Genomic DNA, 27,888 nt, shown 5'->3' with positions numbered 1-27,888 from the left:
ATGCCTGCATCCCCGCATCCCCGCATCCCCGCATCCCCACATGGCCACATCCCCACATCCCCAACTGGGTCCCTGCTTGCCGTACTTCAACAATCAGCCTTACTTGGGCTTTCTCTGCAGCTGCCTGGCTTGTGTACTGGTGGGCAGTTCTCACGTTGTCTCTGAGCCTCAGTTTCCTTATCTGTGGGTGTCGGGCTGGGGCAATGGTACATGGAAAAGCCCCCAGCCACACCCCCATGGATGTGGGGAGTAGCTGTTCTGTCTTTTCCACTTAACGCCCCAGAGAGGAAGCAGGGGTGAGAAGCTGCACCCTCTACAGATTAGGAGCCATTTGGGAGTGGATTAAAGCAATTTCCCTGGGATGAATCTTCTCTAGGGCTTTCACGCCCCCTCTTTGTGGGCCCCAGAGCCAAGCTCTGTGGGGTCAGTGAGACGCCTCAGCAGGACCTCATCCTCTCCACGTGGCTCCAGCCAGCCCCATGCTTGCTGCCACTCTGTGGCCTGGCCACATCCACAGGACTTGGAAGCCATCCCTTTTCATCTCAGAGCCACATCCTCACCGGCTCAGAAGCTGCCCTCTCTGTGGCTGCCTCCCCAAGACCCCTGGTCCCTCTGGCCCCAGCCTGCTGGCCAAGCAGCTGTGAGTTGGGGCCTCGCTGTCCCAGCCCCCTCACTGTGTGGCTCCCTGAGCTGGGAACCTGTGGAGCAGCGGCTTAACCTGTGCACTGTTCTGGGAAAACATGTGTGGGAAGCTCCTAGAGTGCTTCTTGGAGGAGGAAGAGGCACGAACCACGACCTACCACGTGCTCAGTGGGAATTTACATGTCTGAGAAGCTTCTTCTAAGGAACGTCCTGGCATCCCCACCTGAATGTAGCCATGGGTGGTGAAACCACGAATCCCTACGCTTGCTGTGAAGTTGGCATCCCACTTCCCTGTGTGTTGTTTGCCTTGGGCTTTACGGCCCTGGACAGAGTGGAGAGGTTTTGCCCATTCTATGGTAGGAGACTCTGAGGTTCAAAGAATCATAACCAATGCGATGATGGTAATGTTCGAACAGGAATTGTCACTCCCAGCTTCCACGAGGCTCTTGCCCCATGTCCCATGTCCATTGCCTCCCCAGACTCTCAGCCCACCCAGAGCCATGGTGTCTTCGTTCTTTCCCACCTGGCAGGTGTGTGAGCGCAGGCTCAGCCCCCAGTGGTTCTCCAAGACCAGGCCTTCCCAGGCCCCCCGACACCCCTGTTGTTCCCCGTTCATCACAGGACAGCTGTGGGTGACATGGAAATTGGTTTGCCAGACTTCTAATCTGAAAGATACTGGCCCATCATTTTTCTTACTTTTGTAAACCCGGAGACTGGAGAAAATTGAATCCTCAGATAACCAGACAGTGTAATGAATGGAAACCCAGCATTTCACCAGGAAGCTTGTGTGGTCCCCTGCTTTTATTGCTACAGCCTAATCAGAACACTGAGGCAGAGGTGGCCCTACCTGCAATCAGACATGTGCCAAAAACACAGATGTTCAGAAACGAGCCCTGAGATGGAGCATGTCCCCCATCTTCATGGAAGCCCTTTGCTGCTGCCACGGGTACTGCTACTTTCCTTTCTGGCAGAGCTGCCGTGAGTCAAGCTGAAACCTGGATTCTCATGGGGAGGTCTGTGGGACACACATGGGTGGGGTGGGGGATGGAACCTCCGGGGCCATTTGTGCTTCAGCAGCTGCACTGCATTCTCACCAGAGCTGTGGCCGTTGGACCTCAAATCTCTGTGCCACAAAGGGATCCAAAGGACAGCAAACAAAATGAAACAGCAAATCCTCCAGGATTCGAAGGGCTGCAGGCCCCCGTGTGAGTCCAGACACAAAGTCGCCATGACCGTCCGGCTCAGACTGCCCACGAGGGAAACCCAGGGTCACCTCCTGGCAAGCCTCTGGCCACGACCTTGCTGTCAACTGATACATACACAATCTTACTTTCTGTCTAAAGACACCTCATTTAGTATATATTGTTTGGTCACTAACACAGAACTCACAGCCCACAGTGCTATAACTCATGCCTGAACAAAACATCTGGCACATGTGTTTTCTTTGTAAGGCACAGCTTCCTGCATGTGGGAAGACTAGACAGCTTCTTGGCACTGCATGGGGCCACTGCACAGGCCACCATGAACAGTGAAGTCTCCAAGAAGCAGTGAAAAAATGGGGCCGCACAGCTCTGCAGACACCAGGAGAAGACACTGGTTTGCAGAATGAGAGCTGAATCCAGAGGGCTTGGCCAGCTGGGAACACGTGTGCGGGTGACTCAGGTGTCCTGCTGCCCTCCATGTCGTGGATGCTGATTTCGAGGTTACAAGTACATTTACCGAGTGGGTGAACTTGCAGACACGGAACCTGGAATCACGAAGGCCGACTGTGCTGTGGCCCTGGCTGGGTGGTGGCCATGAGACTCTTACTGCACAAACTCTGTCTACGTGGCTGGCATCCCAAGCACCCACCCCTTTTGTAAGCTCACGGGCCAAATATGGGACCCTCGTGCCTTGGAAATCCAGGGGTGTGGGGCAGAAGAGCAAGGTGGGCTTTGGTTTGAGATCAGTGATGGTTATGTTTGCCACCTCACTGGATGGTTTGTGCTGAGGTGTGTTCTCTGTTGACAACTTGTCACCTTGTGGGTTTGATTTGAACCTGAATCCCGTCATCCTAGATGACAGTGCAGAGTTTTGCCACTGCCTTCTTTTCTGGGTTGTGGATTCTTAGTTGCAAGTATTAAAGAACTCTTGAAACCCAGATGCATGCAAAGGCTTCCCTGACTTTATGGTCATTTTCTCCCACTTGTGCCATTTAAGCCTCTTTTTAGTACCAGTCCTGCTCTGAGTTAGTAGGTTTCCTTTTCGGCCACTTCCACATTATACAATGGAGTTTCAATGCATTGTAGTGTAATCGATGTGACTTGATAACCTAAAGCTCGTTTCCCTTTTAGTACTGCTTGCTTAAGTGCCTGATGGTCCAGTATCACTGGTGGCCAAATCCATTGTAACTTTAGTGGAAACTGTCTTTGGCAATATTCTGTGTGGTGGTGGTGGTGATGACCTTTGTTTTGTGTTTTCTTTCAGGCGTTGGGAAGTGTAGTAGTGTTTAATTATAGTGGGTGACAATTGGTAATCAGAAAGGATTTTAACAGTCTTTTTGGTCACTCATATTTCACTTACCTATTATATCTGTACTTTAATCTTAACGTATGTTAATTATCACTTTCCTCATCAGCATCAGAATTGTTCTTACAAGTTGCCTCTTTTCCCCTCTGAGTAAACCAGCAAGTTATTTTTGTAATTGTTTTGTGAATGTTTTCAGTTCAGTAAGCTGAAAGAGAAGTAATTTATTAAGATGTTTTAGATGATATATATTTTAAAACATGTGCCAACTGTTCAGCAGAACCAAACAAAACTCTAAAAGATCTAAGCATAAGCATTTCCTGTTTAGAATTACTGTGAGTTGCTCCTTATCCGTTCCTTATCTCTCATCCTTAAAACAAAGCTCTGTTATGACTTGTTCATTTTCCCATTTAACTTCTTTTGAGTTAAATTCTGTCATGAAGTTATACGTTCATTGTTAATGGCCTCAAAACTCTCCCTCTAACTGATTCATCCCGTATTTAGAACATATTTAAGATGCAGTTCTGAAATGAAGGGTAGGCTTAAACCTACTCTTGCAGCTTGCAAACATGCAAAGTATTTAAATGTGTTTCATTCAGACTTTTGTAGAAGCAATTTTTTTTATTCACACATCACACAGTCCAACCTAAGTGTATAGACACTATATCAATTTTTATAAAACTTTCCCAATTGACTTGAATTGAGATATTATTTTCTTTAGAGAAATCTTCCCAGGTTGCTGTGTTATAATGGTTTTCCCCGTTAGCAGAAGGAAAATATCTGAGAATTTGTGAAATTATGTAATTTATATGTTAGTCTCCATTTTAGATTTTTTAAAAAAACTTTTCCACAATACTTGGTTTCCAAAATCTATTATTGTGTGAAGTCCCCAGTGCCTGGAAGTTGAACCTTGTGTGAAATAATAATGGATGAAGCTGTCAGAGAGCCCCTTGTAAGTTGGAAGTTTCTTTTAAGTAATGAGGTCACAATCCAATAGAGATTGTGTAGGATGGACAATGGATGTTTTTTTAATATTTTTTTTGACAAGAAAACATACAAATTCAAACATTCTTTTTTTATTAATTAATGGAAAAAAGAAATTAACCCAACATTTAGAAATCATACCATTTTAGATATGCACTCAGTAATTCTTAACATCATCACATAGATGCATGATCATCATTTCTTAGTATATTTGCATTGGTTTAGAAGAACTAGCAACACAGCAGAAAGAGATATAGAACGTTAATATAGAGAAAAAAATAAAAGTAATAATAATAGTAAAAAAAAAAGACAAACAACCAGACAGACAAAAAAAAAAAACACAAAAAAACAAAAACCTATAGCTCAGATGCAGCTTCATTCAGTGTTTTAACATGATTACTTTACAATTAGGTATTATTGTGCTGTCCATTTTTTAGTTTTTGTATCTAGTCCTGTTGCACAGTCTATATCCCTTCAGCTCCAATTACCCATTATCTTACCCTGTTTCTAACTCCTGCTGGACTCTGTTACCAATGACATATTCCAAGTTTATTTTCGAATGTTGGTTCACATCAGTGGGACCGTACAGTATTTGTCCTTCAGTTTTTGGCTAGACTCACTCAGCATAATGCTCTCTAGGTCCATTCATGTTATTACATGCTTCATAAGTTTATCCTGTCTTAAAGCTGCATAATATTCCATCGTATGTATATACCACAGTTTCTTTAGCCACTCGTCTGTTGATGGACATTTTGGCTGTTTCCATCTCTTTGCAATTGTAAATAACGCTGCTATAAACATTGGTGTGCAAATGTCCGTTTGAGTTTTTGCCCTTAATTCCTTTGAGTAGATTCCCAGCAATGGTATTGCTGGGTCATATGGCAATTCTATATTCAGCTTTTTGAGGAACCGCCAAACTGCCTTCCACAGTGGTTGCACCATTTGACATTCCCACCAACAGCGGATAAGTGTGCCTCTTTCACCGCATCCTCTCCAGCACTTGTCATTTTCTGTTTTGTTGATAATGGCCATTCTGGTGGGTGTGAGATGATATCTCATTGTGGTTTTGATTTGCATTTCTCTAATGGCCAGGGACATTGAGCATCTCTTCATGTGCCTTTTGGCCATTTGCATTTCCTCCTCTGAGAGGTGTCTATTCAAGTCTTTTTCCCATTTTGTAATTGGGTTGGCTGTCTTTTTGTTGTTGATTTGAACAATCTCATTATAAATTCTGGATACTAGACCTTTATCTGATATGTCGTTTCCAAATATTGATTCCCATTGTGTAAGCTGTCTTTCTACTTTCTTGATGAAGTTCTTTGATGCACAAAAGTGTTTAATTTTGAGGAGCTCCCATTTATTTATTTCCTTCTTCAGTGCTCTTGCTTTAGGTTTAAGGTCCATAAAACCGCCTCCAATTGTAAGTTTCATAAGATATCTCCCAAAATTTTCCTCTGTTTTATGGTCTTAGACCTAATGTTTAGATCTTTGATCCATTTTGAGTTAACTTTTGTATAGGGTGTGAGATATCGGTCTTCTTTCATTCTTTTGCATATGGATATCCAGTTCTCTAGGCACCATTTATTGAAGAGACTGCTCTGTCCCAGGTGAGTTGGCTTGACTGCCTTATCAAAGATCAAATGTCCATAGATGAGAGGGTCTATATCTGAGCACTCTATTCGATTCCATTGGTCGATATATCTATCTTTATGCTAATCCATGCTGTTTTGACCACTGTGGCTTCATAATATGCCTTAAAGTCCGGCAGCATGAGACCTCCAGCTTCGTTTTTTTTTCCTTAAGATTTTTTTTAGCAATTTGGGGCACCCTGCCCTTCCAGATAAATTTGCTTATTGGTTTTTCTATTTCTGAAAAATAAGTTGTTGGGATTTTGCTTGGTATTGCATTGAATCTGTAAATCAATTTAGGTAGGATTGACATCTTAACTATATTTAGTCTTCCAATCCATGAACACGGTATGCCCTTCCATCTATTTAGGTCTTCTGTGATTTCTTTTAGCAGTTTTTTGTAGTTTTCTTTATATAGGTTTTTTGTCTCTTTAGTTAAATTTATTCCTAGGTATTTTATTCTTTTAGTTGCAATTGTAAATGGGATTCATTTCTTGATTTCCCCCTCAGCTTGTTCATTACTAGTGTATAGAAATGCTACAGATTTTTGAATGTTGATCTTGTAACCTGCTACTTTGCTGTACTCATTTATTAGCTCTAGTAGTTTTGTTGTGGATTTTTCCGTCTTTTCGACGTATAGTATTATATCGTCTGCAAACAGTGATAGTTTTACTTCTTCCTTTCCAATTTTGATGCCTTGTATTTCTTTTTCTTGTCTAACTGCTCTGGCTAGAACCTCCAACACAATGTTGAATAATAGTGGTGATAGTGGACATCCTTGTCTTGTTCCTGATCTTAGGGGGAAAGTTTTCAATTTTTCCCCATTGAGGATGAAATTAGCTGTGGGTTTTTCATACATTCCCTCTATCATTTTAAGGAAGTTCCCTTGTGTTCCTATCTTTTGAAGTGTTTTCTACAGGAAAGGATGTTGAATCTTGTCAAATGCCTTCTCTGCATCCATTGAGATGATCTTGTGATTTTTCTGCTTTGATTTGCTGATATGGTGTATTACATTAATTGCTTTTCTTATGTTGAACCATTCTTGCATACCTGGGATGAATCCTACTTGGTCATGATGTATAATTTTTTTAATGTGTTGTTGGATACGATTTGCTAGAATTTTATTGAGGATTTTTGCATCTATATTCATTAGAGAGATTGGTCTGTAGTTTTCTTTTTTTGTAATATCTTTGCCTGTTTTTGGTATGAGGGTGATGTTGGTTTCATAGAATGAATTAGATAGTTTTCCCTCCACTTCAATTTTTTTGAAGCGTTTGAGGAGAGTTGGTACTAATTCTTTCTGGAATGTTTGATAGAATTCAGATGTGAAGCCGTCTGGTCCTGGACTTTTCTTTTTAGGAAGCTTTTGAATGACTAATTCAATTTCTTTACTTGTGATTGGTTTGTTGAGGTCATCTATTTCTTCTTGAGTCAAAGTTGTTTGTTCATATCTTTCCAGGAACCTATCCATTTCATCTAAATTGTTGTATTTATTAGCGTAAAGTTGTTCATAGTATCCTGTTATTACCTCCTTTATTTCTGTGAGGTCAGTAGTTATGTCTCCTCTTCCATTTCTGATCTTATTTATTTGCATCCTCTCTCTTCTTCTTTTTGTCAATCTTGCTAAGGGCCCATCAATCTTATTGATTTTCTCATAGAACCAACTTCTGATCTTATTGATTTTCTCTATTGTTTTCATGTTTCAATTTCATTTATTTCTGCTCTGATCTTTGTTATTTCTTTCCTTTTGCTTGCTTTGGGATTAGTTTGCTGTTCTTTCTCCAGTTCTTCCAAGTGGACCGTTAATTCCTGCATTTTTGCCTTTTCTTCTTTTCTGATATAGGCATTTAGGGCAATAAATTTCCCTCTTAGCACTGCCTTTGCTGCGTCCCATAAGTTTTGATATGTTGTGTTTTCATTTTCATTCACCTCGAGGTATTTACTCATTTCTCTAGCAATTTCTTCTTTGACCCACTCGTTGTTTAAGAGTGTGTTGTTGAGCCTCCACGTATTTGTGAATTTTCTGGCATTCCGCCTATTATTGATTTCCAACTTCATTCCTTTATGATCTGAGAAAGTGTTGTGTATGATTTCAATCTTTTTAAATTTGTTAAGACTTGCTTTGTGACCCAGCATATGGTCTATCTTTGAGAATGATCCATGAGCACTTGAGAAAAAGGTGTATCCTGCTGTTGTGGGATGTAATGTCCTATAAATGTCTGTTAAGTCTAGCTCATTTATAGTAATATTCAGATTCTCTATTTCTTTATTGATCCTCTGTCTAGATGTTCTGTCCATTGATGAGAGTGGTGAATTGAAGTCTCCAACTATTACGGTATATGTGTCTATTTCCCTTTTCAGTGTTTGCAGTGTATTCCTCACGTATTTTGGGGCATTCTGGTTCGGTGCGTAAATATTTATGATTGTTATGTCTTCTTGTTTAATTGTTCCTTTTATTAGTATATAGTGTCCTTCTTTGTCTCTTTTAACTGTTTTACATTTGAAGTCTAATTTGTTGGATATTAGTATAGCCACTCCTGCTCTTTTCTGGTTGTTATTTGCATGAAATATCTTTTCCCAACCTTTCACTTTCAACCTATGTTTATCTTTGGGTCTAAGATGTGTTTCCTGTAGACAGCATATAGAAGGATCCTGTTTTTTAATCCATTCTGCCAGTCTATGTCTTTTGATTGGGGAATTCAGTCCATTAACATTTAGTGTTATTACTGTTTGGGTAAGACTTTCCCCTACCATTTTGCCTTTTGTATTATATATATCATATCTGATTTTCCTTCTTTCTACACTCTTCTCCATATCTCTCTCTTCTGTCTTTTTGTATCTGACTCTAGTGCTCCTTTTAGTATTTCTTGCAGAGCTGGTCTCTTGCTCACAAATTCTCTCAGTGACTTTTTGTCTGAGAATGTTTTAATTTCTCCCTCATTTCTGAAGGATAATTTTGCTGGATATAGGAGTCTTGGTTGGCAGTTTTTCTCTTTTAGTAATTTAAATATATCATCCCACTGTCTTATAGCTTCCATGGTTTCTGCTGAGAAATCTACACATAGTCTTATTGGGTTTCCCTTGTATGTGATGGCTTGTTTTTCTCTTGCTGCTTTCAAGATCCTCTCTTTCTCTTTGACCTCTGACATTCTAACTAGTAAGTGTCTTGGAGAATGCCTATTTGGGTCTAATCTCTTTGGGGTGTGCTGCACTTCTTGGATCTGTAATTTTAGGTCTTTCATAAGAGTTGGGAAATTTTCAGTGATAATTTCTTCCATTAGTTTTTCTCCTCCTTTTCCGTTCTCTTCTCCTTCTGGGACACCCACAACACGTATATTTGTGCGGTTCATATTGTCCTTCAGTTCCCTGATACCCTGTTCATATTTTTCCTTTCTTTTCCCTATAGTTTCTGTTTCTTTTTGGAATTCAGATGTTCCATCCTCCAACTCACTAATTCTATCTTCTCTCTCTTTAAATCTATAATTGTAGGTATCCATTGTTTTTTCCATCTTTTCTACTTTATCCTTCACTTCCATAAGTTCTGTGATTTGTTTTTTCAGTTTTTCTATTTCTTCTTTATGTTCAGCCCATGTCCTCTTCATGTCCTCCCTCAATTTATCGATTTCATTTTTGAAGAGGTTTTCCATTTCTGTTCGTATATTCAGCATTAGTTGTCTCAGCTCTTGTATCTCATTTGAACTATTGGTTTGTTCCTTTGACTGGGCCATATTCTCAATCTTCCGAGCGTGGACTGTTATCTTCTGCTGCTGACGTCTGGGCATTTAGTCAGATTTCCCTGGGTGTCGGACCCAACAAGGTTGTAAGATTTTTCTGTGAAATCTCTGGGTTCTGTTTTTCTTATCCTACCCAGTAGGTGGCGCTCGTGGCACACGTTTGTCTCACGTGTTTGGAATGGATCTCCCTGGTCACCGATCTCCGCAGCCTGGGGATTTCTGATCCAATTCTCTCCGTTGGTTCAGGGGCCGCGTGTGGTGGGGGCGTCAGCTGCCATGGCTTGAGGGGACCCTGTGGCTGGTCGCCGGCCACAGCGGGCCCGGGGAATTTGCCACCGGGCCAGGAAGTTTCCCGTGGGGGAGGGGTGTCAGTCCCCGGCCGCCGCGGCCTAGGGAATTCCCCACCGGACCAGGAAGCCGTCCGCAGGGGGGGGCCCACCGCCGCTTGGATAGCCCTCTGATCCGAGACTCATAGCCATGGATTCGAAGCCGAGACTCAAAGCCGCCCGCAAAAGAGGGATGCCGGCCGCCTCAGCTTGGGAAACTTGCCTGTCCGAGACTCTCAGCCAGCCCGGGAAGGAGGGAGGGAGTAGCTCAAGCCGCCGCAGCTGCCGCTGCTTGGGAAATCGTGCGCCACTCGGGGATCTCACTGCAGCCAAGTCTCGCAGTCAGACTAGCCAGTCCAGACTGGGGTATGCTGTGTGTCCATTCCCTGCCGTAGCCCCGGAAGCTGTTCTGCACTGTTTCAGTTCACCTAGTAGTTGCTTTGGAGGAGGAGGAACTGAGATGCACGTACCTTACTAAGCCGCCATCTTGGCCCCCCCAATAAATTATTAATTGATACATGATTTCAAAATATTTTTTCCATTTTGCAGCAGTTTTTTCCTTCACAATAAGGAACTTTGCTGAACAAAAGTTTTACACTTTGATGAAATCTTGTCTACATTCTTCTCTTTTGTTTCTGTGCTTTTGGTGTAAATATTAAAGAACAATTACCTAACACAGGATCATGAAGATGTTTCTTTTTGTATATTTCTAAGATTTTGACTTAATTTCCTGCTTGGTACAGCAAATACCAAAAAATAAATTGGGTTAAAAATGGGAATTTATTGGCTAACAGTTTTGAGGCTTTGAGAAGTCCAAAATTGAGGTGTGAGAAAGAAATTCTACTCCCCTAAAGACCATGGCATTCTGCGTCTGGCTGCCAGTAATCATTGATCCTTGGTTTATCTGTCACTTGGAAATACACATGGTGTTGTGATTCTCCTTTCTTCTTCAGGTTCTATTGAATTTCAGCTTTTTCTGTGAGTTTCCCTATGTTCAAACTGATACAGTTGTCTACACTTTAATAAAAATATAATGTTTTTTTATAATTAAAATGGCTTCACACCTACAGGACTGAATTAAGTTTAAGAACATAATTTTGGGGTGGGGAGTGGGGATAAATAATTCATCCCCCAACAGACAGTATAGTTGTGGTTGTTGTATTTTGGTATTTGATTCAATTTGAGTTCAATTTTGAATATCATGAGAAGTAGGGGTTCATATTCATTCTTTTGCATAGTTATCCTCTTTTACAAATGCCATTCATTGAAGAAACTATTCTTTCCCCATTGTGTTTGCTTGGCACCCTTTATAAAAATCAGGTGGCCAACATAGTCATGAAGATTTACTTTTTATTTTGAATTAAATTCCATTGGTCTACACATTTGCCATGGTAAAAGTATCATAATGTTATGGTTAGTGTGGATTTATAATAAGTTAAAATTGGAACATGACAGTGTGACAACATCCTTCTTCTTTTTCAAGTTTTTTTTTAATTTGAGCTTTTAAATTTCCATACAAATCTGTTAATAGGCTTTTCCATTTCTGAAATGATGGCTCTTGATTGGGAATGCATTGAAACTGTAAATTACTTTGGGCAGAATTGATATCTTATATTTATTCTTCCAAATGATAAATTAAGAACTGTCCTTCCACTTATTTAGGTCTTCTTTGAGTACATTTATCAAAGCTTTGTAGTTTTCTACAAAAACTAAATTTAGTTTATCTAAATTCTAGATACTTGATTTTTCCACTCCTTATTGTAAATGGATTTTTTATTGATTGTTTCTTAAGATTATTCATTCCTCCTGAATAGAAACAGCAGTTATTTTTCTTATTGATTCTTTACTCTGCAACTTTGCTGAATTAGTTTATTAGCTCTTCATTTTGTTGTGGATTTTCCAGACCTTTCTATTTATAGGTCATGCAAAATGCATATTGGGAAAGTATTCCTTCTTCCTATTCAATTTGGATGACTTGTTTCTTCCATTTTCCTAATATTTTTGACTAGTACTTATCCTACAATGTTGAATAATGTTGGTGACAGAGGACATCCTTCTCTCATTCTTGATCAGGGAAAATTTTTCAGATTTTCATCAAATAATATGGTGTGGAATTTTCAATTACAATGTTTATTGTATAGATTTAATTTTGTACTATTCCTACTTTACTGCATTTTCTTTATATCTATAAGGGTTTCATTTTGCCAAATGACTTTCTCTGCATCAATTAAGATGATATTTTCTTTTTTTTACTTTTTGTATTAATGTTGTGTATTATATTAAACAGTTTCCTGTGTTGAACCATCATTGTCCACCAGGAATAATTCCCACTTAATCATATTGTATGATTCAATAAAAGTGCTGGTGTATTATGTTCCTAGTATTTTGTTGAGTGTTTTTCTTTCTATACTCATAATGGATACTTGTCCATAATTATAGTATGATATCTTTTTTGGCTTTGATATTTGGTGGGATGCTAATCTCATAGAATGAATTAGGAAATTTTTCCTCTTATTCCACTCTTTGGGGCAAATTGAGTGAGATAGATGTTTTGAAAGTTTGGAATAAGTTAAGTGTGAACCCATTTGATCTTCTGATTTTCTTTGTTGAGAAGTTTTTTTATTGCTGATTTGAACCCTTTAGTTTTGGGTTTTTCTTTTTTTTTCTGTTTAGATCATCTTTATTATTGAGAAAATCTACACAGTTGGCATGTATCTAATAACTTTTCCATTTCACCTAGTAACCTAATTTTGGGGGATAGGGTTGTTTATAATCCTCTTATAATCCTATTTGAGGGTGTTTAGGTTTGCTAAAGCCACTGGAATGCAATATAGCAGAAATGAATTGGATTTCCCATTGCAAATGTATGTGGTTACAGATTTACAGTTCTAAGGCTATAGAAATATCCAAATTAAGAAATCTATAAGATACCTTCTCTCAGGAAATGCACTAACATCTCAGGTTCTTCTGTCACATGAGAAGGCACATGGTAATGTCTGATGGCCCTTCTCTTCCAGTGTCTGGTCTCAAATCAGCTCTCTGTCAAATATATCTTGGTATTTTTTCTCTAAGCATTTCTGAGATCCTTCAGTTTCATCTGTTTCATCCTCTCATAGATGACTCCATTGATGATATTAAGTACCTCCTTGAATAGATTGTGTTACATCTACATGGAAATAACCTAACAAAATGTTAGATCCAACAACAGGTCTGCTCCCACAAGATTGGATTAAAATAATTTGGCATTTCTGGGGGTAAATAAAGATTCAAGCTAGAATACTCAACTAACTGGATGACAAAAAGATATGCTCTTTCCATAAGCAAAATGCATTCATTCCATCTGTTCTAGTTTGTGAGGTGCCAGGATGCAATATACCAGAAACTGAATGCTTTTTAAAAAGGAGAATTTATGAAGTTGCTAGTTTAAAGTTCTAAGGCCATGAAAATGTCCAAATTAAAGCAAGGGTGTAAAACTATCCAATCTAAGGCATCAAGGAAAGATACCTTGGTTCAAGAAGGCTAATGAAGTTCAAGGTTCTCTTTCAGCTGGAGAGGCACATGGAAAACATGGTGATGTCTGGTAGCTTTTTCTCCAGGCTTCTTGTTTCATGAGGATTCCAAGGGGTGTTTTCTTTATTCATCTCAAGGGTCTCTGGCTGTGTGGGTTCTCTCATGGCTCTTTCCAAAATTTTTCATCTTTTAAAGGATTCCAGTAAACCAATCCAGACTCACCTGGAATGGGTGGAGTCAAATTTCCCCAATCAAATTGACCCACATCTCTGTGGGTATAATCTAATCAAGTTTCCTACCTACTATGCTGAATAGCGATTAAAATACATGGCTGCCTCCACAAGATGGATCAGGATTAAAACATGGCTTTTCTAGGGTACATAATCCTTTCAAACTGGTGCATTCCACCCTCTGAACCTTAAATAAGACATCTTTTTCACATATACAAAATACATTCACTCCATCATAATACCATGAAAGCCTTAAACCATTTAAGTAACAATACAAATACAATACAATGTTAAAATCAGTACAAAATCTCATCAATGTCTATTACAGGCACAGTCTGTCTTGAGGCAGAAGTCTCCTCTAGCACTGGACCTGTAAAAACTCAGAACAAGTTATTTGCGGCCCTCATAGAAAGGAGGAACAGTCATAGTATATATATATATATATATGTATATATACCCATTTTTATAGGGAGAAATTGCAAGAAAAACAGGGGTCACAGGGCCCAAGCAGTTTTGAAAACCTGCAAGGCAAAGTCCATTAGATTTCAAAGTCTGAGAGTCATTTATTATCAGGGCTTTAGACAACAGCAGTCCCACCATTTCATGGGCCTATACAGTGGCCTGCCTCTCTCTGAATACAACCTTGGTGGACACTGGGGAGATTACCTTTTTCTTGGTTCCACCGTTTGGGGCTCTATCCAGGCTCTCTGCCATCTCCAGGACACATACTCAACCCCTCTATGTGCTGGCAGCCTGGCTTTCCCCAATCCCCAAGGAATGTGGTCCATACTCCCCAAGGCCTGAGGCAGCACAACTCTTTCACTGGAATGAGGTGGAAGGCCCACCCTCTGCCTTTGGGACAAACTTGCCATCTCCAAGAACTTGGATGGGTTTTTCTCCTGGCCAGATTTTTCTTGACCTTAGACTTTACCTCCCATAGTTCTGCCTCTGAAGTTATTCTTCCTCCAATGTGTCCATCTTCTGTCCCTCTCAGTCCAGACTGACAGTAGTTCTGATTATACAGATCCCACAACACTCTTGTTGGCTTTCTATGTGGTAGCCTTGTGTGCCAGTTTGAAAGGACTACATACCATAGAAAAACCATGTTTTAATCCTACTCAATCTTGTGAGAGCAACAGTTTCTTCTAATCCTTATTCAGCACTATAGGTTGGAAACTTGATTAGGTTATCTCCATGGATGTGACTCAATCAATTGTGGGTATTAAATTTAATCAGATGGAGACATGTTTCCACCCATTCTATGTGAGTCTTGATTAGTTTACTGGAATCCTGTAGAGAGGAGACAGTTTGGAGAGAGTTCCTTTTGAGAATGAGTAGAGGGCTGTAAAACCATGACTGAAGGATGCGAGAACTACACAGTCCACCACCCTTGGAGATGAAGAAGGAAAATGCTTCCAGGAAGTTTCATGAAGCAAGAGGCCTGGAGAGAAAGGTAGCAGACCTTCTTATGTGGGAAGGATCAGGATGGTCTCTGCTGGCCTTCTCTCCAGGCCTCTGGGTCCCAACAAATTTCCCCAGGGTGATTTCTTTCTGCATCTCCAAAGGCCTGAGCTCAGCTGCAAGTGTTGAGAGGGGCTATGCTGAGCTGCTTGGGCTGTGCTATGTTGTGCTCTCTCATTTAAGCACCAACCAATTAACTCAAACATCATTCATTGCAGCAGGCACACCTCCTTGCCGACTGCAGATGTAATCAGCAACAGATGAGGTTCACATACCATTGGCTCATGTCCACAGCCACAGCACTAGGTACATTCCCCTGGCCAAGCTGACAACTGAATCTAACTACCACATGTCCACCACTTGTCAACTTGGCAACTACACACATGACCTTAAACAATATTAAGGTATAAAAAATTCTCTTCTGGCTGTGGACCTGTGAATTTCAAAACAAGTTGTCTGGTGCCAATATACAAATGAGGATATTCACAAGATACAGGTTTTCATTTCCTTAGGGAAAAATTGGAAGGAACACAGAAGTCACAAGACCTAAAGAGTTCTGGAAACCTGCAGGGCAAAGACCATTGGATTTCAAAGTCTGAAAGTCATTTATCCTTTGGCTTAAGAAAATGGCAGTTCCATCCTTTCCAAGGGCCTATGCAGTGGCCCACCTCTTTCCAAATCAACCTCGGGGAACATTGAGGAGACCACCTTTCCTTAGCTCCACTCTCTCCAGGCATTGGGGCCACACCTGGGCTCTCTACCATTTCTGGGGCACATGCTCAACTCCTCCATGTGGTGACAGCCAGTCCCCCAAGGAGTGTGCTGTACCTTCTCCAATGCCTGAGGCTGTATGAGTCTTCTACTGCAACAAGGTGGGAGATTCATACCTGCCCTTCAAGGTAAACTCACCCTCTCCATGTATATCGGTGGGCCCACTCTCCTGGCTGAAGTTTCCTGGCTTTGGGCCTGAGCTTCCATGGTTCTTACTCTGCAAACTCCAATTTTTTCTTTTTGTGTTCCCCTTTGTCCAGATTGGCAGTGGTTCCGTTTAGATCAACAGTCTCTTCAAGCACTCCAGGATTTCTCCATCATTCACTTCACAGTTCCTCCAAAATCTTCCCCTTAGCCATCCAAAAAACTGTTCCAACATATCTGGTCAACATATCTGGTATTTGCAAACTGCAGCAGCACCCCACTCTCCAGTACCAAAGCGGTTCTCATTTGCTAGCTGCCAGAATGCAACACACCAGAGACAGGTTGACTTTTAATAAAAGGGGATTTATTTTGTTAGTTCTTCAGAGGAAAGCCAGATAAATTTCAACTGAGGTTCTTTCTTATGTGGGAAGGCTCAGGATGGTCTCTGCTGGCCTTCTCTCCAGGCCTCTGGGTTCCAACAACTTTCCCCAGGGTAATTTCTTTCTGCATCTCCAAAGGTCTGGGCTGAGCTGAAAGTGCTGAGATGAGGTATGCTGAGCTGCTTGGGCTGTGCTACATTGAGCTCTCTCATTTAAGCACCAGCCAATTAACTCAAACATCATTCATTGCAGCAGGCATCCCTCCTAGGTGACTGCAGATGCAATCAGCAACAGAGGAGGTTCACATACCATTGGCTCATATCCACAGCAACAAAGTAGGTGCCTTCACCTGGCCAAGTTGACAACTAAATCTAACTACCACACCCTATAAGAAGTATCTTTTGATTTCACATTTCTACCCACAGTTTTTAAAAAACATTCTAGGCCTTCTCTATCAAACTCTTCACAACACTTCCAAATTCTTCCCCTTATCCACTGAAAAAGCCATTCTACCATGTTTGGTATTTGCAAACCACCACAACATCCCACTTCTCTGATACCAAAATCTGTTCTAGTTTGCTAGGTGCTGGAATGTGATATAATAGAAACTGAACAGTTTTTTTTTTTTTGCATTTTTTTATTAATTAAAAAAAGAATTAACAAAACAATTAGAAATCATTCCATTCTACATGTACAATCAGTAATTCTTAATAACATCACATAGTTGCATATTCATCATTTCTTAGTACATTTGCATCGATTTAGAAAATGAAATAAAAAGACAACAGAATAAGAATTAAAACAATAATAGAAAGAAAAAGAAAAAAAAAACAAACAAAAACAAAAAACCTATACCTCACATGCAGCTTCATTCAGTGTTTTAACATAATTGCATTACAATTGGGTAGTATTGTGCTGTCCATTTCTGAGTTTTTATATCCAGTCCCATTGTACAGTCTGTATCCCTTCAGCTCCAATTACCCCTTCTCTTTTTTTTTTTTAATTAACGGAAAAAAAGAAATTAACCCAACATTTAGAGATCATACCATTCTACATATGCAATCATTAATTCTTAACATCATCACATAGATGCATGATCATCATTTCTTAGTACATATGCATTGGTTTAGAAGAACTAGCAACATAACCGAAAAAGATATAGAATGTTAATATAGAGAAAAAAATGAAAGTAACAATAGTAAAATCAAAACAAAACAAAACAAAACAAAAACCTATAGCTCAGATGCAGCTTCATTCAGTGTTTTAACATGATTTCTTTACAATTAGGTATTATTGTGCTGTCCATTTTTGAGTTTTTGTATCTAGTCCTGTTACACCGTCTGTATCCCTTCAACTCCAATTGGCCATTATCTTACCCTGTTTCTACCTCCTGCTGGACTCTGTTATCAAGGACATATTCCAAATTTATTCTCGAATGTCTGTTCACATCAGTGGTACCATACAGTATTTGTCCTTTAGTTTTTGGCTAGACTCACTCAGCATAATTTTCTCTAGGTCCATCCATGTTATTACATGCTTCATAAGTTTATCCTGTCTTAAAGCTGCATAGTATTCCATCGTATGTATATACCACAGTTTGTTTAGCCACTCTTCTGTTGATGGAGATTTCAGCTGAACAGTTTTTAAAAAGGCAAATTTATTAAGTTGCAAGTTTGCAGTTCTAAGGCCATGAAAATATTCAAATTAAAGCAAGGCTATAAAAAATCCAATCTAAGGCATCAGGGAAAGATTTATTGGTTCAAGAAGGCTGATGACATTCAGGGTTTCTCTCTCAATTGGAAAGGCACATGGCACACATGGTGACATTTGCCAGCTTTCTCTCCAGGCTTCTGTCATAAACTCTCCAGGGGTGTTTTCCTTTTTCATTTCCACAGGTCTCTGACTGTGTGGGCTCCCTCATGGCTCTTTCCAAAATGTTTCATCTTTTAAAGGATTCCAGTAAACTAATCAAGACCACCTGGAATGGTTGGAGTCACACCCTCTAATCAGATTTTAATACCCAAAATTTTGTATGTCACAACTCTGTGGAGATAACCTAATGAAGTTTCCAATCTACTCACCAAATAGGGATTAAAAGAAACAAAATGTAGGTCTCTACAAAATGGCCTACATAAGCACATAATCCTTTCAAACTGGCATACCATCACAATAACAAAAAAATGCCTAAATAATTTCATTAATGATTAGTAAGGTCAAACTCCTATCAAATCAGTAATAGGCATAGTTTGCCTTAAGGTAAATTTCTCCTATGGCCCTGGACCTGCGAAACTCAGGGCAAGCTATCTGCTTCCAATATACAAAGGAGGAACAGTCATAGAAAAAGCATTCCAATTTCTATAGGGAGAAATTGGAGGGTAAGCTGGCATCAAGTTACCAAACAGTTCCAAAATCTGCAGAGCAAACTCTATTAGATTTCAAAGCCCGAGAGTCATCTACAGAAAGATGTTTTATCCTTGGGGTTTGAGATAGCAGCAGTCTGAACCTCTCTAAAGGCATATGCAGCATCTCTGCTGTCTCCAATCTTTGAGAAGGCCACCCTTTTCTGAACTCCACCCTCTTCAAGAATTATGGCAGCACCTGGAATATCTGCCATCACCAGGACACACTCTAAACCCCTTTAGAACAGTGGGAGCAGGGTGGTTGGGCTCTCCTCAATTCCCCAGATGTCTGAGAGCCCTGAGAAGGTAGAACTCATCTGGCACAAGGGGACAAAGGCCCATTCTCTGCACACTCCATGGCAAACTCACCATCTCTACATGCATCTGTCAGTCCACTCCCCTGCCCTGAGGTTTCTTTGCACCAGACCTTAGTGTCTATGTGTTCTGGTTTGAAAGGATGTGTATCAGCTAGAAAAGCCATGTTTTAATCCTAATACCATGTAAAGGCAGCCATTTCTTCTAATCCCTATTCAGTATTATAAATTTGGAATGGTAATTAGATCATCTCCCTGGATATGTGATTTAATCAAGAGTGGTTGTTAAACTGGATTAAGTGATAACATGTCTCCACCCATTTGGGTGGATCTTGATAAGTTTCTGGAATCCTATAAAAGCGGAAACATTTTGGAGAATGAAAGAGATTCAGAGAAAGCCAGAGAAGAATGACATAGTCATGAGAAGCAGGGAGATCACTATCCAGCGACCTTTGGAGATGAAGAAAGAAAATACCTCCTGGGGAGCTTCATGAAACAGGAAGCCAGGAAAGAAAGCTAGCAGATGATGCTGTGCTCACCACGTGCCCTTCCAGATGAGAGAGAGGAACCCTGACTATGTTCACCATGTGCCTTTCCAGATGAGAGAGAAAATCTGAACTTCATCGGCCTTCTTGAACCAAGATAGTTTTCCCTGGATGCCTTTGATTGGATATTTCTATAGACTTGTTTTAATTGGGACATTTTCTTGGCCTTAGATCTGTAAACTAGAAACTTATTAAATTCCCCTTTTTAAAAGTCATTCTGTTTCTGGTACATTGCATTCTGGCAGCTAGCAAACTAGAACACTATGTTTCTTCCTTTGAAGTAAGTTTTTCTTCAATCTGTCACACAACATTCCATTTTAGCCCAGACTAGTAGTGGTTTCATTTCTACAGATATTGCAAAAAACTTGCCAGTTTAGCATGCACATTACAGGGATCCCAATCATCAGACCATAAGACCTTCCACAAATCCTTTCTGGATAACCTCATCTCCAAGCCTGGCTCATTCTAAAATGGTTGACTGATTCCATTTTTGGTTCAATCCCAACATGAGGCACTAAGCTGGAAGCCCAGAATTTTCAAGACCATCAGCTTCTGGTTTCTTTGCACTCAGAAGTTCAGCTCTTGGCTAATCCCTTTACTCTCACATTTTACTATAAGCTACAAAGAAAAGCCAGACTGCATATTCAACATTTAGTTTGAAGATTTCCTTGGCTAGATATGCCAGCTTGTCACTTTCAAAGTCTCCCTTTGACCCAACAACAGTACTGAATTTTGCCAAATTTCCTGCCACTTTAAAACAAGGGATGGTTTCCTTCAGGTTTGCAATGTCACTTTCCCCATTTCTTTCAGAGGCCTCCTCAGAAATCTTTAAAGTCCATATATCTACCAATAGACTTCAAAGCAATTTAGATCTTTCCTATCAAATTCCTCACAATTCTTCCAGAATTTTGCTCTTATCCATTTATAAAGATGTTCTAGCAATTATGGTATTTGCAAATCACAGCAACCCACTCTTGGTTCCAAAATCTTTTTTAGTTTGCTAAAGCTTCCACAATGCATTATCCCAGAAATGGGTTGGCTTTTTCAATGGAAATTTGTTAGGTTACAAATTTACAGCTCTGAGGCCATGGAAATATCCTAGTTAAGGCACTAAAGGAGGATACCCTCTCTTAGGAAAGGTCGCTGGCATCTGGTGTTCCTCTGTCCATGGTTAGTTCTAATTTTTATAGTAGCATTCAGGTTTTTCTCTTTCCTTGTCAATCTTTCATCTATATATTCTATTCATTATTTAGTGTGGTGTATTGAAGTCTCTTAGTGTTAACATAGAGCCATCTATTTTCAGTTTCAGTTTATCAATATTTGCTTCACTGTGGGTGATTCATTGTTTTGATGCATAAATATTTGAAATTGTTATGTCTTCTTGTTTAATTGACTCCTTCATCAGTACATGGTGTATGCTTTGTTCCTTTAAATAGTTTTTGATTTGAAGTTTATTTTATCTAATATTTGTGTAGCTTCCTCAGCTCTTCTTTGTATAGAATTTGCATGATACATTTTTCCCATCATTTCACTGTCAACCTTCCTGTGTCTCTGCATGTGAACCAGGTATAGTTGGGTCATATTTTTTAAACTTTGTCAATTTCTGCCTTTTGACTGGAGTTTAGTCCATATATATCTAAAGTAGTTACTGATACAGCAGGACTTTCCTATTCCGTTTTTGTATTTGGTCTTTGTAAGATTTTTACCTTTTTTCTCCTCATTACTTCCATTAAGTTCTATTACATATTTATTTTTTTGTGGTGTATACAATTTTGAGTCACTTTTCATTTTTTTGAGTTTAATTTTCAGATATTTTTCTGGATACCATGGTGCTTAAATACATCCTGAATCTCTAACAATCTTGATAATAACCCAACTTTAATAACATACACAAGCATTGCTCCTTTAATCTTCCATTTCTCCACTATATTGTTTCATTTGTTTTAAATTATATCCTTATGCATTCTATGTCCTAATCCATCAATTTTTCATTACATTTAAAGAAATCACTTCCTAGAATCTGTCCAGATAAAAAGATGTGTTACATATAAATTTATGGTTTAATAATACTGTGCTTTATAATTAACTGTATGGTTATTTTTACCAGAAATCATTAACCTTTATACTGCTTTAATCCCTGTGTCAGTGTCTTGTCATTTTACTTGGGAGAACTCCTTCAGTAATGCTTGTAGGACAAGTCTAGTGGTGACAATTTCCTTTAGCTTTTATCTAAAAAAATCTTAATATCACTAATTTTTAAGACAGTCTTGCTGGATATAAAGTTATCATTGGTAATTGTTTTCTTTCAGAGCAGAAATATTTCATCTCATTACCTTGTTGCCATCATGGTTTCTGATGAGAAATTGTCACTTAATTTCTTAAGGACAGATTTTTATATAGTATGTTGGTTTTCTCTTGCAGCTTTCAGAATTCTTACTTGTCCTTGGATTCTGTAGAGTGATTATGTTCTATTTCTGCCAATTTCTCTTCAAGTTTTCCATGTTTGGTATTCACTTGGTGAAGTGAATTCATGGCCATGTTTTTCATTAAATTTGAGACATTTGCTGCAATTTCTTTTAGTATTACTCTTGTCTCTTTCATTTTCTCTTCTCCTAGTAGTCTGTCCTACTTACATTAGTATTTTTCAAGGTGTCTGTCCCATAGGTCTTAGGTTCTGTTCACTGATTTCATCATTTTTCTTTCTGGTCTTCAGCCTGAATCATATCATATTTCTTCTTTTAATGTTCACTGCTTATTTCTTCTTTCTCTCCAACATATGGTCATATTCTTTGATAACTTCTGTAATTTTATGTTCTTCTTTTGGATGGCTGAAAATTTGCCTTGCTGATTTTATTAAACATTTTTCACATTGTGTATCTTAATATTTTAGTTTTGGTATTTAATCCCTGGTACATCTATTACTTAAGTTTGTATCCAGCTAGTGATATGACATATATATTCTTGAGTGTCAGGAACTAAGAAAAACATACAAACCAATAAAAAAAAATACCTTTCACTGTCTTTGAAAATTGATTTTGAAAATTTTTCTCATTTTGAGTCACCCAAGCCAAAAGTGTGGGGACCTCTGCTTTTTGAACCTATGTATTATACTGCATTTTTGTCCTTGTCTCAGAAATCCCCATTTATGGAAATATGAAGGCCTACTTTATCCCCATGTAAATGTTTCACTGCTTTCAGGGTGCTCTAGGGGATGCTATAAAGGGCCAGTAATCCTTTCCCTCAGGCTGCTTTGTTGATTGCTATCACACTGCTTTTATTGTCTGTGAACTGTTTCTGTCTGCAGGGCAAGTACTGGGAGAGAGAAAGCGGTAAGTGTACTGGGTCTGGATTTTAAGCAGCCACAGGGTAGATTGAAAGTTACATGCACCCCACTTTTCAACATAAGGTTACACAGCTTTCTATAAAACAGAACCTGGAACCCACAGTGAAAGCTCCAAGGAGGGAGTGGCAACAGGCCTGCTTTTGCTACTAGTTTTAAGCAGAATTTTCTTGATTGAGCAATCACCCAGTTAATGTAATCCTTTCATCTATATTCTGGAGTTTTGATCAAGGTTGCAATGCCAGTTTTTGCTAGTCATAAAGGATTCTGTGGGCATAGAGTCCTGGAGGGTCTTAAGTTTCCACTTTGGTTGTCTAGAAGCAATTATAATAATGTTCAGTGCACTAAGGTATTTTAAGTAGGTGAATTTATTCCTTAGAAAAATACTAGCTATATAATGGAATGAGATATGGTTTTAAAATGTCAATAAAAAGAAAAAAATAATATTAAACATATTAATACCCAAAAAAAAAGCCAGGAGAGAAGATTCAGAACTTCAAAAATATTTGAAATAAATTGAAAATATATAAGTACTGATTTTCAATGTGAGTCAGCAAAACACTCCAATTAAAAAGGCATAATTGACTCTATTAAAACAAAAGGCCCAACTATATGATGTCTGTAAGAAATCAGTGAATAGTAAAAGGCTGTACAAATATATACCTGTAAATATTACATATAAATACTACTGAACAAAATAGCAGTATTAAAAAAGTAGATTTCTGCATTCCAGTGATATGAAAGACAATATAAAATACAATAGAGCTAATTTTTGAGAAAAGTATAAAAATCTTTATCAGCTTCAAAACACAAAAAAGCAGTTTTCAGAATCAAATAGAAAAATTTTTAATAATGACATTCAGGAATTGTCAGGTATAAAGTTCTAATATTCTTTAGAATACTAGAGAAAAGAGTCATGTTTCCATTCTGTTCCTTACTGTGATCTTCCCTCAAAGTTATTTTACTATTACAGATGACAGTGGAATCTCATCAATAAAGATTCAGTAAAAAACATTAGTCATAGTTTTAGTTTTAAAAACTATCCTCTCTTCAGATTTTGTAAATTATATTTGAAAGTGTAATTAATAACTATAAAAATGCATTTCAATGCTGTGATGAAAAACTCATGTATGGTGATTTTGAAAGGAGGAGACATAGCTTACTCAAGAAGAATTGCCATAGAAAATGTCCATCAAACTCTGGATTAAGTCCAGACAATACCTATTGTGCAGTAAATTGATGTTATCTTTTTGATCTCCAAGGAAACTTTCTCAGTATAACTGAATATTTGATGAAGAGAATTTTTTTTCCCAAAATTCATCAACTACATAATATTTTTAAACACCTTGATCCATACCATCAAATTGTCTCCTAAAATTCTGGAGTGTAACAGTTTTCCTCGTACAAGTTGTTTATAAAACTACAGAAAAAATTGATTTTACTATCTTTATTAGGTAAGATTAACAAGATATTTCATCTGGCATATAGAGAAGAAGTGAGGTTTTTGCCATTAAGTTAATTATAAAGTACTTACTCAATGCAGCATTAATTTTTTTTTGACATGGGCAGGCTCTGGGAATTGAACCCACATCTCCAGCATGGTAGGCAAGAATTCTGCCACTGAGCCATTGTTGCCCACCCAACATTGATTTTCACTTTCTTCCCTCATGCCTTTTAAGTATAAGACAGTGCACTAAAATAATGGAACAACTTGCACAAACATTGTTTTGGTTAATAAAGCAGTGCATCTACTGCATAGATGAATTAGGTGGCAGTGCCAAAACTGAATAGTGAAACTCCACCATTGTTTTTTTATTTTTGATGCCATAAAAATGCCCATTCATCAGCTGTGGCATATTTCTAGAAAAAAATTGATTATGCTGTACCAGCCAGTACAAAATACATGAACTGTGGGCTTCACAAAAGTCTCATAAAACAGATGTCAAATGTATTATAAATATTTAATAATGACATCATAATGTTGTTAAAAATACAGTGTGATAAAAATTATGTAAATATATAAGCATATCTAAAAATAAGCATTATATGCACAGAGGTAAATGATTGGAAAAATATATGTAAAGATTGGCAATATTTCATTTTCCTATTTGAATTTTTTTGTATTCTAATTTTTTGCAATAGACAATGTTTATTCTTATGACAGTGTCACATTTTAAATGTAAAAAATTAAATATAAAATGTAAAGTAAAATGTGAAAAATGTATTATTTTCTCCCTGATGGTTAAGGATCTGGACTTTCAGCCACAGATTAATTAAGGATATGTCGAGAAATACCTTTCCTTTTACCTACTCATAAATGAGCTCATCAGAAAGAAAACCAAAATATGTTTCTCAACATTATGTGCATTCTATGGGGAAGGCAACTTACTGTGACAAAACTAACATGGATGCATTAGTCTTGACCTTTTATTCTTGGAATAATTCCAAGTATTCTATCCTGTAAATTGGTCCCATAGATGACCCAATGATGCATCATTAGCAATATTAAATATAGGAGGTACCATGCCATTATTACAGTGGAAGGCAAGGGGCACTCTGCTATGCTTGTGGTCACAGTCACTCTCTGGTAAACTTGTGAAACATAATTTCTTGGGAACTTTCTATTTGCCCAAGACTTGAAATGAATGTCTAAGTTGATATATTTTACCTCAGAACAAAACAAAAATTCATGCACATAAAAGTAAATACAAGTTATTTTGAAATATTACAAATATTATATTGCTGAAATTTCAGGCTCCTTATACAGATGACATGATTTATTTGTGAGAAAAGTTGAAGTTGACATATATCTAGAAAAAATAATGCTGGAAGTAGTTTTTCACCAACTTTGGCTGATGGTAAGTATTATTGTAAAAGTTAAAAGTGTTTTAGTTTATCTAATAGAAATGTGACTATTATTAGAAGTGTCTGAATATACAGATACATATCATCTAGGCTTTACCTAAGCAATGCCAGGATTTAAAGAAACAGAAATATAGAATTGATTGAATCAGTGTCCTCAAGCAAGGTATATATATTTAAACATAGTTTTTGGAAGAAATTTCATTTTAAATAACCCCTTAAAAGCATATCTTCTGATAAGTAATGTGTGTGCTATAATATTAATACCTTCAATAAATTGCTCAAGTTTTTAATTTCTTTCTGTCATTTCTATTAAATAATACTGGATTCAAAAGAACAGTAAATGATGCATAAGTTTGTCATTGTTGGCTATACATTGAGTACTTTTTTATGGTTTTCTGAAATTAATTTTATGTAGGAATAGAGTGGTATCAACATGATCTCTGGGCTCAAATAACCTTGGTAGAATCAGAACCAACAACACTCAGTGGTTGTATCTGGATAAGTTAACTTTCTGTGCCCTTTTTATTTTCTAAAATGATTGTACAGTACTATTACCCATGTATAATATTTTCATCTGGATAAATTGGTAAATGAAAGGAAGTATTTATCCCAGTGTCAAATTCAATTTAAGTATGTAATATATAGGAGATTCTATTTGATAGAGTCAAATGATGATTTTTGTCTAAATTATATTAGGCAGTCATGCTCCTTCTTTTCAATTTCTAGAATCTATAATCTACTTTTTAATGCCATATCACTTACAAAATAAATACCATCTTGAAATATTTATATGAAGTATCACCTTTGATTTCTCAACAGTTTACTATAGTGGATACTACGGGAAGTAGGAATAACACCAATGCTCCTGATTTCATCCTTATGGGATTCATAGTCTCGGAAGAGATCAGTCGGGTCCTCTTTATGCTTTTTTTCCTGCTGTATGTGATTGCTGTGCTGGGAAATGCAGGGATGATACTCATAATATGCCTGGATCTCCAGCTCCACACCCCCATGTACTTTTTCCTCAGCCATCTTTCATTCCTTGACCTCTGTTATGCAACAGTCATCACACCTAAAACCTTAGAGAACCTACTGATGTCCACCAAGCATATTTCAATCATAAGCTGCTTCACCCAGATGCTTTTTTTTTTTTCCCTGGCTGTCACTGAATTTTTCATTCTCTCTTCAATGGCCTATGACCGCTATGTAGCTATTTGCAATCCTTTAAACTACCCAGTTGTCATGTCTACGAGACTCTGTCAGACCCTCATCACTGGGTCCTATGTGATAGGCTTCACTGAATCAGTAGTCAATCTTCTGTACGTGAACAGTCTGCACTTCTGCAAATCCAATATAATCTATCATTTTTTCTGTGATGTAATCCCAGTGTTAGCCTTGTCCTGCACTGACACTCATGACACTGAAATCATGATATTCATTTTTGGTAGTTTAAATGTAGGTCTATCTCTTATCATAATCTCTATGTCCTATGGGTCCATTCTGTCAACTGTTCTGAAAATTAGTTCCACCTCAGGAAAGCAAAAAGCATTCTCTACTTGTGCCTCCCACCTCCTGGGAGTCACCATCTATTATGGCACTACAATTTTTATTTATTTAAAACCAAAGAAATCCTATTCCTTGGGAAAGGATCAAGTGGCTTCTGTGTTTTATACCATGGTGACTCCCATGCTGAATCCACTCATTTATAGTCTTAGGAATAAAGAAGTGAAAAATGCCCTCATTAGAGTCATGCAGAAGAGAGAGGGTTCCAGGCAACTGAAATGACAGAGATGCTGAGCATTTAACGTCATCTTTATTTTCAGTCTATTCAGGTATTTACTTAGTCTCTAAAATCATGACATCCTTTAACTAATTTGCATTTGTGTTGCACCATCCTCTACGTCCCAGCACATGATATAGAATATTTGAAAGCATATATTTAGAAATCTGCATAATCATAGGAAGTCCTAAAATACATGGCATTATTTTAGTCTAAAATATATGTTATTAATGGTAACTACTATGAAAAAAGTTTGCATCACCCTTTCAAATTGTATCAGAGAAATACCCATGTATGTTTCAATTTCACAGAATTTTATTATGGAGAAGA

General features: G+C 38.2%; 1 protein-coding gene across 1 annotated transcript; it reads left to right on the top strand.

Annotated features, from left to right (window-relative positions):
• LOC143673118 (olfactory receptor 8H1-like) lies at positions 1–27,888 on the top strand. The gene is made up of 2 exons (XM_077147466.1): positions 1–81; positions 26,598–27,888. Exons 1-2 carry the CDS (start codon positions 1–3, stop codon positions 27,561–27,563), a joined length of 1,047 nt encoding a protein of 348 aa, XP_077003581.1. The 3' UTR covers positions 27,564–27,888.

The sequence above is a fragment of the Tamandua tetradactyla genome, unplaced genomic scaffold, assembly GCF_023851605.1.
Source record: "Tamandua tetradactyla isolate mTamTet1 unplaced genomic scaffold, mTamTet1.pri scaffold_132_ctg1, whole genome shotgun sequence".
Lineage (NCBI taxonomy): Eukaryota > Metazoa > Chordata > Mammalia > Pilosa > Myrmecophagidae > Tamandua > Tamandua tetradactyla.
Note: the sequence above shows the minus strand (reverse complement) of the source record. Positions and strands in the feature narration are given on the sequence as shown.